Raw genomic sequence first — 17754 nt, 5'->3', positions numbered from 1 at the left:
TTTTATATATGGCTGACCACTACTATGAGTTTAAAAAATTAAATCAGACCTTAAAAACAGCATATTAATACGCAAAAACAATATTAAACTTTTCAATACATGTAATTCTAATTTTCATTTGTTAATATAATTTTCGAAACATTTGGTGTTCAGCAGCATACCTTTATGGAAATTCAGGCTACGTTCCTGGTTATGAGTAACAATTAAAACGCTATTAACATCTCACTGATACACATATTTCGTTCACATTTAAAAATCATATGGAAAATACAAAAATCTTACCTTCTTGTACAGAAAACTTCAGGTTTCCATATCACTGAAAAGGAACTTCACGAAAAGCAAGAAAAATCCGGCAAACGCAAAGCAATATCAATAAACTGAAAGTGTTATGAAGCCAATTTTTAATTATTGTAAGCATAATAATCATCGCTTACTCAACAATGGCGCCATTGATCAACAGTTAGACAAAACAAAAACAGAAACTTCCAGTGATGCAATTATAAACAAGAATGCAAGTAAAGGTGCCGATAAAATCTCAGTATACATATTACTGTGACTATTCTTCTTCTAAGTAAAAAGCAGCCCTTTTTGCTAAGATCAATAAATCTAAATTCCTCGTTAGATTTGAGGACTGAGTAAAATTTTCTAAAATAATATGGATTAATGTTTTATTTTAAAAAACAGAATTAATTTAGAGTTATTAAATATACTGCAAATGAAATTTAGAAACATACGATATAATAACGCGTACAGACTGTCAAATTGCTTTTAATAACTACTTAGAAAATCAGTTTCTTCAAATATTTTGACCCATTATGAAGAAATCCCCTTATAGCTTTATCTGCGAGGGGAAGAGCAACTTACTATTGATTTTATATTTTAAGTTTCAGAATATATTTAATGTAAAAAGATGTGCTTCATTAAATCCAAATATGGACTGTATGGAGATTTTATATGTACCAGAAAATATAATTTTCTTTCTGAATGTTAATTTTAATTGGAAAAATTGTTATATGTTGTTATATGAGGAATGCAAATCTGCTTGGAGAATTTGAAATGGGCCCTGATATTTTGGTTAGATTCTTTCTGAGTATGAAATTCTTCGCAAAACGTAAGGGATAGATCATTTCCGGAAATCTTGAATATATATGGGTTAATTAATTTTCAAAAAATACATTAAGGTACATTCTTTTATGCTTTTAATAATTTTAAGCGCTCAGTCTTCTTTGATCACTTATGAGATGTAATTCAATACACATAAAAATTTAATCAAATAGTATTAATATCTTTTGTGAAAAGTATATTTTGACTTTGGTATGTCATGACAATGTGTTGACGATTTGACAGATGAAACAAAATGCAAACGAAGAATATTTGATAAGTGCGGTGGCATCAGGAGAAAACTTTCTTTCATATTCTGCTGTTTGACTTGTAAACGGCCATTTTGTGTGGCGTGTGGCGGTTTTCGTCCACCGAAATTTCGTGCATTGGACATTTAACTGATATAGTTGGTGAGTGTTATGTTTATATTAATTTTTTAAATTCTAATGTGCTTTTCAAAGAATGAAATTTTTTGATATTCAATGTTTCCTGTAGAGTTTTGAGGAGAGTAAATAGTGGGAATTTTCGCCGGATGTGTAGTGGTGGTCAGTGTGACTCAGCCCCTCAAACCTCGGAAAAAATCTCCGTATTTTGAGATTATGTTTGTTTGTCCGTTCATTCGTAGTTTGCATTTAACTGCTGGTTTGTTTTCGATATATTAATAAATACTGAGACTGTCGACATCTCGTAACGTGTTATTAATACAGGTGAAATCAGGTATGTTGAGCGCCGCCCTTGGTAGGCTTATGATGATGGCTGCAATACACGTATGGGCGTTTTACTAGTTTTTGAAATAAAATTAGTTGTTAGAGTATTTCCAGTTCCATACAGAGTAATAATATTAGGTGTAATATGTCATGTGTATAATTACTATAAACTTTTATTACATAAATTTGTTTTTAAGTTTAACTTTCGTATGTTTTAAATGTGTCCAAATTTTTGCCGCTCTTGTATTAAATACGTTTTGATGTAATGAATTAATCTGATGGTTAAATATATATAAATTTTGAGAAATTGATTCATAAAAAAAATTGTTTTATATATAAAATTTTTGTAGAAAGATTGCGTAATTTATGTATGTTTTATGAAAAATTCAACTGTCAAATTATTTCTCGAACTATTAAAATTAACTGCTTTATATTATTGCTATTTGTAAGGTTCGTGAAAATTAAATTTCTACCCTTAAATATTTCTTTAATTTTTTTATTGCATGAATCATCTGATATTTAAAAAAGAACTATTTTTTGATTAATTTAAAAGTGTTTTTAAAAGCTAGAAAACTTGTATGTTTTTATGAATTTGTTAAATGAAGGATCTTGGCAATATTGTTTTAGCATTGGATATTAAATATTTTCATAATTGACTCCTCACTCTCAAAATGTTGATTCAATATTTATATTATAGAAGCACAAATAAAGCTTTAATATTACATACTTCAGTTATGTCAATCTAGTATTAATGTTATGGAATTTTAAATGCTTATTGTTTGTCATTTGTAGGATTTTATTCCTGACGAATTAAGTACTGAATTAGTTTTAGTGAATGTACTGAATACGAGTACATGCTTAGTATTGAATTAGTTAACGGCATTTTTATTCTTTGAAATTCCATTATGTAATTTTAATGAAAAAAATTACAGTAAAACTATTTTGATATAAAAAAGTTAAATATAAAATTACCAGATATTTTATTTAGATGTAAAATATTGAAGGTTGTAAGGCTTTCATATACCCATTCAATATATTGTATCGTAAAGAAAATACTTTCATAAACAAGCCATATATCACATAGAGAATTGATGCACATCTTTTTTGAAAGTAAATAAGCCAGCATATGGAACTTTAGCTGAGTCGCTGATCTGACAGTAGAGTGTTTATATTTGGAACACAACTTGTAAATTAGTAATTTAAGTAATTTAGTAGGTTGGCTTTCACTTACAGACATGTAGATTAAATTTAATTTTGTGTAGTTAACTTAAGGCTTTTAAATAAAACAAGTCAGGATATTTTGGTTCATGTATTTCATTTACTCGGCTTTATTTAATGTATAATGATAGTTTTAGTAACATTCCTTTCACTATGCTGGATATTCTATATGTATACAGCAATACCTCGCATAGTTTGACAAAGAATTGCACAAGATCAGTCCAGGTTCACTCTTGTCTTGTTTGAAAATTTCAGAGCGAGCTAAGTTTTACTTGAACAAAATAAACATAACTTCAAAAAAAAAATATATTTAGTACATCGTGAGTAGTATCTTTAGCAAAATTTATTTTAATGCTGCTTTATTAACACTTATGGGCTTAAGCAGAACACGAGAGCAGCATAAACAATGATAGCTGTGTTGAAGTGCCTACTGAAAATTAATTGCTGAATGACTTGTTTAAAAAAATATTGGAATAGTTTGTTTTGTCAGACAAAGTTGAACCCAGGGTAAAAGTTTACAATTGGGTGCCCCTTGTTTATTGGCGATTCTTTTTTGACGCCAAGATCGGTGCCAGTGAGGCACAATTTCAAGATGGCTGTTATACAAACAAAAAAAAAAAAAGTCTATGAATTGCACAAGATCTGTCTCCATGTACACATCAATCTGTTTTTACTTTAAAAAAAAATCTTAGAATTGCACAAACTAGGATTTGCATACTGCTTTAAATATGCCCATGCACACATCAATCTATTTTCATTTAAATAAAATCGGGAAGTTGAAACAAAAATTAAAACTATCGTGGTGACCAGAAATGAGGTTTCATCGCCAAAATTTTAAAAAAATTTTCGCCAATCGAAGGGGCACCCAATTCTACACTAGAGCCGAACCCAGTATTGAATGTAGCCTTATGTCGTTCACTGAATCATAAGCATTGTTGTAATTAAGAAATGAATGAAGGAAAAAAGAAAAGTGCATAGATGCCAATATCATAATTTATAGAAAGTAAAAAATGTATTTTAAAACATTCTTTATTTTAACATTCGAGTTTACAAATTGGATTTTAGTATTGAAAATCGAGAATTTTTTTATAAACGAGTTATCTCTCCCCCTTTCAGTATAGTTCTTTGGTTAGTGTGGTTTCAAACAGTCCAGGATAGTTGAAATCGTTACCCAGACTGTGTGACATATTGCTGTATGTATATATAAACGATTATTGTCAATAATCGCAATATTTTAACTTTACTATCGTTATTCTCTGTCAAGGGAGAGAATCTAGCATTTTGACAATTAGCATTTCTGGTATAGTATAGCAGTAACTAAACTAAAATATTTGGAAAAGTGCAGAATCACCCACTGGCTTGGCGTGTTTGATTTGCACATACTCTGTAGCCATGTAAACATCGACCTTTTTCACTTAAAAAAAGCATCCCAGAATTGCACAAAAATGGCATTGCACACTACGTTGACTTTATCCATGTACATATTGACCTATTTTCACTTAAAAAGTCGAAAGAAAATTGACAAAAATCTAATTCTTCTTACTCTTGTAAAAAGCACCAAACAAGTAAGTGGGCGATTCTGCACTTTAACCAAAATATTTTTAAACTTATAGGTTCTTAAACTTGTACAGAGTAGATTTTGTAATTTAATTTTTTTATGCAAAGATGTTTAAAAATTTATTTTTTAAATATTAATATCCCTTTGATTTTTATTTGTCAGGACTTTGTGGATTACAAATTCATTAATTTTAAAGCAGTTAAATAAATGATTCAGTTTAAAAACCAAATGTAGAACAAAATATCCAGAATATGCTAGTAAACTCTTAAAAAATGTAGCTTCATGATATAACTGTAATACAAGTTAGTAATTATATTTACATAGCTGTTTTAGAGATCAAATATTTAGTAGTATTCGTAACAGGTCAAGAAATGTGGAATGAACCATAATTAGCATTTCTTATGAAACAATAGTAGTTTACATATTGAGATTTCAGGGATGGTTGGTTACAAAGATGGTTTATTTTTCAGGTGTGTTAAATAAAAATAATAAATATTGTATATGTTGAATGTATGTATAATGTCTGCAGGTTTGTACATTTTCCCTTCATTTAGCTTCATATGTCTTTAAATTTTAGTAATAGGAATAGGCTTTTAATAATGTTAGACTTGCATATTCATTATGTGTGTTTCAGTTAATATTAGGCCATGAAACAGACCATCAGGGTTATAAAGAGATAGTGTGACAAATATATGGTTGTCTGCTATGTAGCATTTAAAACTTTTAGATAGCCAGGTACTGATAAAAATATGTGTATTGCTACTATGTTATGTAAAAGACAAGTCATAAAAGTAGATAAGACCTACAAAATGTTGGTATGAATGAAATTTAGTTTGTCGTTGATAAACGTAAGTGCTTAGTCTCACAAACTAAGGTCATCCATTGTTCTTTTTTATTTACAGACTTCTAACGGTAATTGTTCAAATGTATTAATTTTGTTTTTTACTTTTAGGTAAATACTGAAAATAAATCTTAAGCCAAAATGCCTAAACCAGTAAGTTCATGTAATTCTATATTTTACCTTTACAAGTATCAATTATTTATTTGTATAAAAAGTAATAAAAGCTTACACTGGAAAAATAAGTTATGGAGAGTCATGTAAGATTGTATAACCTATGTTTTTATTTTTGCATTTTTTCAGGTAAATGTTCGTGTCATTACCATGGATGCTGAGTTGGAATTTGCCATCCAACCCAACACCACTGGAAAACAGTTGTTCGATCAGGTATGATATTTGTTATTTTGTTGTATGCATATTTGAGGCATCTATGATGAATTTTGAATTCTTAATGTACTTTTCTATCTCGCTTTATACACAGGGTGTCGGACAAAAGATTGGATTTATAAGGTTATGATTTTATATTAATTCACGTTGTAATAAACATTATACAGTGTGATCTAGTAATTTTTATTGCAGTTATTAGCGAGTCTAGATTTTTGATATGTAGTGCATATTAAAAAGTGTAATGTGTTTCATTATTAGCATGAGACATATTTAAGTATGGTCAGTATTTGGGTAAAGTGCAGAATCGCCCACTTATTTGTTTGATGCTTTTTACAAGAGTAAGAAGAATTGGATTTTTGATTTTCTTTTACTTTTTAAGTGAAAATAGGTTGTTGTGTATATGGATAAAGTCGAGGGAGTACGCAAGGCCATTTTTGTGCAATTCTGCGATGTTTTTTTAACTAAAAAAGGTTGATGTGTACATAGATACTGAGTATGTGCAATTTTTAAAATCGCACCCAGCAGCGAGTGATTCTGCACTTTCCTCCAGTATTTTTCAGGTCTTGGGAATTTTTGGTTGTTGCATGGCTTTTTTACAGATAGTTTTAAATCAGTTATAATCAGGGTAGTCATGCTACCTGGAGAACCGCAAAAAGTCAGGGAATTCGAAAATTGACCAAAAAATTCAAGGAAAAGTCAGGGAATTTAAATATCTGTCAAAACATGGAAAAGTTGAGGGGGGAATAAAAAAACTACGAAATTCCATTTTTAAATTATTGCGAAAAATCTAAGAAGTAATGTTCTTTGACAAAACGTTTCTTTTTGGATTTTTTGCAAGAATTTAAAAATGAATATTCGTAGTTTTCTTTTTTGTCAAAGAACGTTTCTTCTTAACACGTGTTTCTCAATTTCCTGTACACACCGCGGAAAAGGAAATTCTGGCTGCCAGGTTCCGTCAGCAATCCCTTGGCAAATTTTCTCTGTACTTTCTAGCGGCATAATAGCATTACGTCTATGGAACCTTTTCTTTTTTACATTGACTTTCTTTGAAAATAACCTCCATGTACAGTATACACAGGATTTGGCGACATTATGATGAGCAGTAAATGGGTCATTTTGGTCTTGGGGATTTTCAAAATTGTGCCAAGGCCTTTTCTTATACTAGAATTTTACCGAAAAATCTTTTAAACCTTTTTTTCTTTTTTTTTTTTTTTTTTTTTTTCTTTTTAATAAATGCTTTTTTCATTTTGGAGTAAAATAAAAAAAATAGTAATCGGTCATCTAGGCTAACCATGTAATATAACTATATTCGCTAAAATATCGTTAATTATTCTAATTCAATTTATGTTATTCTTATTATTTAACCCTTTTACTGTCAAGTTATTTTTGATGATTTGGGTACACAAATTGTCAAATTTTTTATTGCAAAAATCAAATGTTTAGTACAAAATAAAATATTCTTAAGTAGTTAAAAATTGATATTTTGAAGTACATGGGTAAAATTTTTAAAGTTTTGTAGCCACTGCATATTTGCTTGAGGCGGCTGCCACTCAACATGGCAGTTGTAAAGTTTGCTTCTAGTGGAGCATTATTTTCTAAAAATGAAAAAAATTTATTATTTTCTAAAAAAGAAATAAATATAAGTGAATACCTATTAGTAGTTCAGTAATTCAGTCTTGTGTGGTACACCTGGAAACACTTTTCCAAGCGAAAACCAACTCCACAATCACTACACCAGAATCGTGATTCCTTCCTTATCTTTTCCTCATTTTTATCCTTTTTCGAACAACACACTTTGCACTGTATTGTAGGTGCACGTTTCACAGGAGTAGGAGGAATATGGGATATGAAATGTCGTTCAGTAAGACGGGCAGGGTTATCTATTGTAGGTGGTCTGCCAACATTCTTTTGTCCAGAAGCTGCATCATATTTATGTAAAAGCTCTTCTACAACTTGGATTCGAAATTCTAGAAATGTAATGTTTCCCAACTACATTTTTATAGAGCAAATATGAGTTCCAAAGTACCTTGTCTAGTAAATGTAAAAATATCTTTTTATAATATTTTTTCTGACGTTTGACGGATTGTTGGATGAAAGGATATTTCCTAATCACAGCGATCTACACCACCCATAGTTAGACTGCAATTAGAAACAATCTTCGGCTTGAGTATATCTTCATTTTTTTTTTCTTTTGAGGCTGACCATGGAAGTATCATGAATACTGCTCATCAAACACACATCCTTCATCTTCGGTTGAAGAATCTAAATCATCTATATAACGTTTCAAAGAACTGGATGCCATTTTACAACAAAAAGATCCTATGCACTTTGAACCAAAGAACTTATAACCTCTAACCTTTGAAATCTCCAGTAAAGTGCTGTCATCTATTGAACTGAGCGCACATTAACTTTTCCCGAGATACAGTCGGGTTTGACAAAGAGATGAAGCAGAATATATCTCCCGATATATATCTCCCGATATATATTCGGGTATAACAATACGATGCATTCAAAAAAAAAAAAAAAATTACCCCGAGTAATACTCGGGCGTGACATTTTCGAACACCAGTGCTGTGCCCGAGATTATCTTGGGCATGACAGTTAAAAGGTTAATGTTGCTTCTTCCCTCTAAATTTATTATTAGTAAATTCCAGATTTCAGGAAACTTTCTCTGGCATAATCCTAAAATTAATTCTAGCAGTATGATGAAACCATCATGAAATTTAATGCACATATTTTTTGCTTATGTATGCTGCGAAATAAATGTAAAATACCTCAATTTATTAAAACATACATTAAATAGAGTTCTTTCTTTCATTTAGCTGCAAAATGTCTGCAAAAAAGGCCTTTTTTTTATTCCAGATTGGGCAGATTCTAATCTCGATCTTCAGTGGAGAAAACAACTATTATAATTATAATAGTAATGCTTAGGGGATACAAGTTATATGTAATTGGCAAATTTTTGTGTTTTCAAGTAATATCATAATTAACTTACTTTTTAGCACAGCCAACGTGCATTACGCAGATAGATTGGAATTTTCTTGAAACACACCTGGAAAAGTCAGGGAATTTCATTCTCCTGTTTGAGTGGCAACCCTGTTATTATGTTTTCTTCAGAATAATATAATGAGAATGATCCAAATTTTGTAAGAGCTTAAGATTATTTATTGTCTTCGAAAATAAATATTACGAAGCTCCTAAACCATGAGAATTTCTATACTTGTAGCAATTATTGCAGATGGTGTGTGACTGTATTAAGGAAACCAGAAAAAAATATTTTGTAGATCTTTATTGCTTATTTTAACAAAAGTTGGTCATATAAAAATTGAATGGTACTTACGTATTAACGCAACCAGGCCAAAATTCGCATAAATCGCCAAATTTAGCGATTTATGTGAATTTTGGTCTCTTGGCATCGCGCAGCACATCGATCTATTTTCACTTCAAAAACATCCCAGAATTGCACAAACTCGGCATTGCGCACCACACTGGCTTTGCCCATGTGCACATCGATCTATTTTCACTTAAAAAACATCCCAGAATTGCACAAACTCGGCATTGCGCACCACATTGGCTTTGCCCATGTGCACATCGATCAATTTTCACTTAAAAAAACATCCCAGAATTGCACAAACTCGGCATTGCGCACCACATTGGCTTGCCCATGTGCACATCGATCAATTTTCACTTTAAAAAATATCCCAGAATAGCGAAATATGGCGAAGACTGTTTTCAATCAGTGCTAAAAGCAATAGCCAAAAGATTTCCGCCGAAAAAATAATTCTGCAACTTATTCAAATTCGAAACTGGAAGGGTTTAATTGCTATTTTATATTTTAAAACAAAATAATATAAAAAACTGTATTAAAATTATCTAATTAATAAATGTACATTTTCTTTCTATTCATACTTTTTTACTCAAACTTGCAAATCGCGCCAACCTGGTTGCGATAATACGTAAGTACCAATTGAATTTATAATTACATATATTAAAAGCTGGTAATAAGAAAACCGCATTTGTAAATTATGTGTATGAAAATTTATTCCAGTATTTCATTTAAATGCCTGATTAGTATGTTTCGCTTTGTGATTCATTGTTCGACTTTCCTGGAAAAATTCAATTAAAAAAAATAATGTACTTATTTTCGAGAAGCATTTATATTTGCCTTAAAAAGCTTTAAAAATTAAAATTATGTAACTGTTTTATTACATGGAATTCTAAATTCAAAACTCTCCTTATGATCCCAGAAAGAATTTACTTACATAGACGATGTATAACTTAATCTGCATTTTCAAATCTAGATTTTTAGCTAAGAAAACATTAGTTACCTAATGTTTTATTTATACATTTTTTAGTGTAACAGTAACGATAATTTTAACTGTGTTTGGTACTTTTCATTTTTCTGAAACATAATGCTGTTGGCCTCTATTTAATTTTTTTTTTTAACTTTTCATTTGATCTCCTAACTACATTTTTATAGTATTATAAAATACTATGTTTGAATCTCTAAGAATCTATTTTTTCTTTACATGTGAAGAAATTTAGTGTCGCTATTTTTGATTCATAAATGATGTTGTGCTTTGCACTAAAAAGGTGTGTGTGAAGTACTGCTTGAGAAATTCTATTGAAATTAGTATCTCTGTTTATGAAAACAATTCATTATTTCAAATGAGCTTTTGAATTTTTGCAAATGTTATAGAAGTAATATTATCTGTAGAATATTTCTTTTCAAAGGGAAGAAAAATTTTACAAAGTTTCATGACTTTTTAAGTGTAAATAAACCATTTTAATTTCTTTCAATTCATTTATCTGTGCTGACTGTCGGACATCTAAATTGAGAATTACGACGCAAATGCTTGGCTTCAGATTTATCCTTGCATTCTAGAAAGCTACCTATTCAAATTCATAAGCTAACAGAAAATATACTGAAAAATTCAGCTATGTGAACAGATCCTACAAATAAACCAAATTTATTTATATATTTTTTTATTGCAAAGTTGGGAAGTTTCAGATATAAGGAGAAATTCAAGATCTGTTTTGAAATATATTTCTGTTCTTGATAGTGATTTTTGCTGTTAATTCAGAATTAATGATGACTGGAAGGAAAAAATGAAAAGGTTGAACTGTATGTTATATGTACATGTCTGTTATGAGAAGACTTGGCCACACCTACATCATGTGGTATTAAGTAATCCCAGCATCTGTAGGTAAATGAGACTAATAACTCATGCTCTGTAATAATTGAATTCAGGTTCATTCATTTTTAACTATCTTCCTAACAGGCAAGGTCAAGTCTCTTGTTGTTGACAGACTATGTTCAACTTATTAAATAAATATAGTTTCATTATCTAAGGTAAATATGTGGATAGATTGTAGTCTCAAATTTTGGAGATATTTGTTAGATTCTGCTGTTCTCACTTTGAAATTACCTTTCTTAAAGCAAAGAAATTTATGCTAAGCTATCTTTCAGGAATCTATTCTTGGACTGGAATTATTCTACACTTTGAATGATGCCTTCAGTCTTAATGACCCTATCTTTTTAGAGGATCATCGTCTAGGTGAGATGAGTGTCACGATCCTGGAGCCCCAGTGATCTATCCTCCTTTTTTTCTTCCCCTTTTCTTGGCTACCACTTTACTCTCTTTCTCTTCCTTGTGGTTTTCCTCTTCAGAGAGGAACTCTTCTTTTAAGTTTTCGCATGCCCATGTGTTTGCAGTGTGTGTGGATATCTATGTCATTGAAAAGGATTATCCAGGTAGTTAAGGAGCCCAACATATTACTTTGGTGTCTGCTTCAGCTAAACGAAAGGTGCTTAGTTGTCGTCACTAGTGTCATTCGGCTGGTGTCCCAACTTTAGTGTTGGCGGCTTGAGGATAAGCTTTTGGGAAAGCTGATTGTGGGGCTTCAGTTTGCATATAGGTCTGGCTAGCCCTAACACAGAATTCTGTCTTCCTTTGTTGGGCGGGTTGGTTGGACTCGAATTTTCTTTCAATATGGCTAACACAGATATAAATGTAATAACGATGACAAACCAGAACAATGAAGTTCAGAATACAGTACATGTACCTTCAAGATGATACATTCCATCGCAAATGCTAGAGAATATAATAATAGTCCCTGTTTTTCTTGCAATATCTAGCCTTTTGGTGAACTGCAAAAAAGTCTCTATTTGTAATAAACATATTCATGCATTGTATGGTGCGAGTCGAGAAACAAAAGTAGCTATGTTTGGGAGATCTGCTAATTTATGCGATTTTGGCCACCCAATCTGCTTTGCTACTTCAAATATTCAAACGTGGGCAAGTGGCCGTAATTGTTTCAGCACTTAAAATCCTGAAATTTTTTTAGACATAATCTTGGAGGTCAGTCTCTTTGTTTACGAAATGGAGTTCATTTCCAAGCTTGCCAGTCAAAATGTCTATGCTGCTAGGGGAAGGAAAGGTAGTTGATCAACATAAAACTTATGATCCAGACCTTCAACTCGCTTGATCTGGCTAAACATATTAAGGCTGGATATCTTAAACCCAATAGAATGCTTCATTTCGGTCATTCTGAAAACTTGTGCTATGGTAACCTGACATAAACGCAGTGTTTAGTGAAAACTGTATCGTTGCAGCACTGTGTATAAATTGCAAGAGTGAGCATACAGCATCTTCCTGCTCATGCAAAAAATGGAAATTGGTTAGGGGAAAAAAATCCAGACTGCAAAAAATCTAAAAACATTTCATTCAGAAGCCAGTAAGGTAGTTCAAAGTATGCAACTTTGAACCAACACCTCTTTTGCCAATAGATCTGACATAGCTTGTCAATGATGTATGGTTTGTACTTGTATGCATTTAAGGTGACCTTGTAGAAAAATGTTAAGGGGAGTTAAGTCTGATGATCTTGGGGGACCGTAATGTTTTAAAATACTCTATCAAGGAAAAATGCTTCCACTGCAGCCATAATCGCTTTAGATATGTGGCATGTTGTCCCCATCTTGCTGGTGCCATCAGCCAAGTGTCAGTTCCGTATCGGACTGTGACAAAATTCATAAAACAGTACTTGGTATATTTCATTGGTGGCAGTTGTTAAAAACTAAATTGGCGACTGTGATAATACTTGGAATAACCCATCTTTTAAAGGGTTCCTCAATGACTATGCTGGTTGTCAGTATTCCATAAATGTGTGTCTTGGTAGTTCATGTAACATGACAAGTTGAATCATGCTTCATCACTGTACCATATGTACTGCAATCACTGATAATTTGCTGAAACCAATGGTGCTTTGTTAGGGTTTTATTATGGCCAGTCTGTATCAAATGAACAACTGTAAGCTTATAGGGATACAGGCCTGCTTTTTTTGTAGCTTTTCAATACATGGTATGTGATAGTCTAGATTCCTGCGATAAATGCTGCAAAGATTGGGGAGGAAGCTAACAGTTGTCTTTACATCAACCATACTTCAGATAACTGATTGCCTCTTGCCTTGTTGATCCAACAAAGCTCAGCTTCTTCAGCAAGCCTTGAGTACAATGTTCAGATGGTTTGTATCGACTATCACTGTTTCAGAAATGTTTCAAAAAACAATCACTGACATGTCATAAAGGAACTACTTATCCAACACTGTTTCACAAGAAACACAATTTTGCCATATTGATGAATTACATTGGAACATGCACTGTGAAATCCAGGCAGCGATGCCAAATATTCTAATGCCAAACATGCAGTGCTGTGTTGAACTGTGTGTACAGGTGAGGAAGATCACTTTTAGCATCTCCTGTTATGCACTTTTTCATTTCCTAAACATAAAGGTATGTCATGTAAAAAATCTGATTTTATTTCCTCTTGTTGTAAGGTTTTTATCACACTATTCTTGGGTTTCCTTTTGAGTGGGACATCCTGTATAAACTATCGACAATTTATGCCAATTTGTCCTTTCTGAACTGAGTGTTTACAAATTTCATATTGTATTGAATTTTTTTTTTTTTTTTTTTTTTTTTTTTGTGAGTATATGAAATAGAAGGTTAGTTTGAGATGCTTTTATTTTTGCTGATACTCTAGTCATTTCTATAAATGGGTGGCAATTGTATTAAGATTTACAGCATCATTTTTGCATCCCATTTAGTAAGCATTTTCTGGTATATATTGATAAGTGTTTACACAAAATACTTAATACGGTACAAAGTCTGTAATCCGAACGTTCATTATCCGGAATGATCTATAATCCAAACCTCAAAGCCACAAACTTATGCATGCGCGTTTGATGCGGCCGTCCACTACTCATGTACGTAAAGCCAGTAAAGCGTTTACCCATGCGCGCTTCCGATAATGAAGAAAGTAACGGAGAACGTTATTGAAAACGAAAAAATTTTGATTGACAAGTTAGTCGGTATTCTCGACACGGCAATTACAGGACTTGAACAGTAGAACTTTGTAACTGAACAAGAAATTGTGTCTGTTTATGGAATTAAAGAGAAAGTATTAGCACAAAAAACGAAGCAACTTAAACAACTTACATTGAAAGAAATGTTTACTAAAGTAAATAAATAAATATTAAGCTTTTTTTTTTGTAAATTTTATACTTTTTAGATCATAATTGCTCTTTATTTCATAAATTGCGGTTTTGTATTTTTAATTGTGTAATTTCTGCATGCCATCTTACCAGATTTAAATTGATGATCTATAATCTGGAAAAACCCCTAATCCGGAGTCGCCAAAGTCCCGACGAGACTTTTATGGACTTTGTACTGTATTTCTTTTTGTGAATCATTCTTTCTGTACTCTTATCTTATGTTCTGTTTCCATTAACTTAAATGATGAACATAATTTGCATATTTTAAAATTTTTATAGGTTGTGAAGACGATTGGATTGCGGGAAATTTGGTTTTTTGGTCTTCAGTACACTGACAGCAAAGGCTTGACAACGTGGTTGAAACTTAATAAAAAGGTAAATTTATTCTGTTTATTCCAGTTATCATTTTTTATTTGTGACTTTTTCTACAGTGTCTTTGATCAACAAAATGGAGGTTTAATGGAGGGATTTTAAAGGACCAAATGCATGTTTTTCTGTAGAAAGTTTGTTTTTTGAGTGTTTAATTACTTTCATCTTTTCCTTTTCAAGTTCTATTTGATATTAGTATTGATATGTTTAATGGTGACTAACAATTAATTGCCATGTTTGATAGCATTTATCACCAAAATAATTATAATGAAAACCAAACGGTAAAAATTCTGAAATCGCCTTTTTTTTTTTTTTCCTTTCGTAAGAAATCATTTTATAAATTCAGGTAGTTGACAGTTTTCAGTTTACTATCAAGTGAAAATGAAGCTGTACTTTTCTTTCAAGAAACAATTATTTTACCTTTCACACAGATTTGCAAAAATGTGCATTAAAATGAAGTTATTTACCACTTTGGAAGCCGTGAGGGGGATGCGATGTGAAATATTGCGAGAAGGGCTTTCACGTCTGCAATTTTAAGCTCCCTGAAAAATTAAACTGAAAGTTTTTTAATTATGAATATATATTATTGGAAACAAAATGAATTCTCTTTAAACATTTCTGTAAAAATTTTGTTATTTAAAAATGTATTTTTAATGTCATCTTAACTTGGTAACAACTTTTCTTTCATTTCATTTAGAAGTAAAATTTACAAGTATCAATCAAGATACCTTAAAATAGTACTTTGATTAGTATTGTGCACCTATGATTTTAAACATTTGGTAGAATTACTGTTTTGGGCATATTTCAAATAATATAAATACAGCAGTAGCAGACTTGTGCATGTATGCAGTAAACACACATTTTAGGGTATTTATGTATTAGCAAAACCACCTTGGTGCAGTTTGAAATTTTTTACAGGAAAAAAAAAATTATTCAATGAATTTTTGAAATTCAACTTAATATGATTACCTAAAGAACTGTTACGCTCATGGTTGCCAGAGTTTGGCAACTTCTGAAAATTTGATGAATTTTACTAAGGTGGTTGCAATAAAACATAAGTACCTGTTTTAATGTATGTTGATTTGCATGTTTTATATTTAACTGAGCTTATTGTAAAAATGTGAGTATTGGTTACAGATTTTTTTTTCCTTGGTAAAATTTGTTTCTTATAAAATGCTGTTCATTGTTTAAAGGAAACCTTTTCACCAATTCATAGTTACCAGTGAGTTGGTGACTTTTCATAGGGGAGCAGAAAATCGATAATAGCTCTTACATATTTGATACGTGTGTATGGAGTTTTGTGTCCTTTTTCCTTTTTTGGTTAATCTGACAAAGATGCTGATTGTGAAAAGTGTTTAAAATTAGAACATCATATAAATTTTTAAATTAACGAAATGTGAATTTTAAGAAGTTGTTAAGTGTCTTGTCAGTGATACCTCTTGTAAGAATTGCTTCTTTTAATATGGGACTTTTAATTCAGAAAAAGATAAGTTGTTTATAAAAAAGGTGCCAAAGTATGAACAAATGCTTTGAGCTTAGTTTCAGAGTCTTTAATTTAGGAATAATTAACACTGCAGAGAGTCAGTCTTTCAAAGTTCAACCTGGATTCAAGTACAGCCAAACAGGCTGGCTTCATGAGCATTTTATTGATCTTCCCCGTGTGTACGAGTGTATACTAGCCAGCCTCTCTTATAAAGTCCTCCATAAGGCATCTCGCCCCTTAGCCAGATTAGTTCCTTAATCAAATAAACCAGTCCTTTCCCAGCTTAAAAGAATTTTCACCTGTGAATTGGCAGCATTATTAAAGTGGTAAGTACTTTTATGATATCTTCGGCTTGATGATTAAAATTGTCACACACTGACCGATGCTGAGAGATGGAAATCCTAGTGATGATTATATATCACAATTTCAATTTAGAATACGCTTTCATCTGGGATGCCATCCTAACCCTGAATGGACATCTTGGATAACTATTGTATCATTAATGCAAAATATAGGCACTGCCAATACCTTACATACAGGGTTCGAGAGTCCTTAAAAGTCCTTAGGTATTTTGGAATCGATTTTTGGTCCTTAGAAATCCTCAATTAAATGGAATTTAGCAAGAGGTCCTTAAACTTTATCATTTGAAATTTCTACGACTGCCAGTTTGAATGTGAATTAGCATATTAGGCAAATATTTTTGGCGATTCATTGAAAAATATAGTTACCTTTTGAATGAATGAGTGAAAAGTTTCATGAATTATAATTTATCCTTTTTCTAATATAAACGGTGGAATATTCAAGCTTTTGACCAAGAAGTGAAACATACGCATTTCAAAATTATTTCATTTTTTCTAATGAAGAGCTCTTAAACAACTTTCGCTTTTGGGAATGTGAATTCTTTATTAAATGGTTCCAAATTTTTGAGGACTTATCAACATTTTGGTAATTTTAAGATTGGTTTCTATAGAAAATTTTTAATTCAGAAATCTGGGAATTTTTTGACTATATTTTTTAAAACATAACATTGATCCATTTCATTAAAATAATGCTAATATGTTGAAATTGTATTCAAGAAATAACATTAAAATGAAACGTCTCAATGTGCATCAGTTTTCTATCTGAAATCAATTTTGCACTTTTTTCCCTATGATTTTTTTTATTCAACATATTTCTTTTCTTTTCTTTTTTTTTTTTTTTCCTGTTGCAGAATTGGTAGTGGTAAATTTTCTGTAAGATTTCAGATATTGCAACTTGAAAAGCTAGAAGGATTTGAAGGCAAGCTTTATAGACTAGAAGATTCCAGGAAAATGTCTTCATGGTATTAACATGTAATGAATGTATTTTACAGAAAGTTTGTGGTGAAATTATTTTTTTTTGCAGAATTTCTGACGAACTATGAAAACATAAAATTTTAATGTTTTACTTCTGATAGTCTTCTCTTTGTTTTCTCTACTTTCCACTAGACACAAGCATAGAAAATATCAAAAATGCTTCTAATCTTATAACATGGACAGGCATTTATGGAAAGAAATTTTTC

The 17754-nt window shown here is 31.2% G+C and overlaps 1 protein-coding gene across 1 annotated transcript in view; it reads left to right on the top strand.

Annotated features, from left to right (window-relative positions):
• The first annotated feature begins 1398 nt into the window (after positions 1-1398).
• Moe (moesin) overlaps positions 1399-17754 on the top strand; it is a 56354-nt gene continuing 39998 nt past the window's right edge. The window contains exons 1-4 of the mRNA XM_035373521.2: positions 1399-1511; positions 5537-5578; positions 5726-5809; positions 14642-14737. Of these exons, the coding sequence (XP_035229412.1) occupies positions 5567-5578; positions 5726-5809; positions 14642-14737 (192 nt within the window). The 5' untranslated portion in view covers positions 1399-1511; positions 5537-5566. The remainder of the gene's footprint in view (positions 1512-5536; positions 5579-5725; positions 5810-14641; positions 14738-17754) is intronic.

Source organism: Stegodyphus dumicola, chromosome 2, assembly GCF_044657685.1.
Source record: "Stegodyphus dumicola isolate Sdum_Otavi_A_Nest chromosome 2, ASM4465768v1".
Taxonomy (NCBI): domain Eukaryota; kingdom Metazoa; phylum Arthropoda; class Arachnida; order Araneae; family Eresidae; genus Stegodyphus; species Stegodyphus dumicola.
This window is presented reverse-complemented; position numbering and strand designations above follow the sequence as displayed.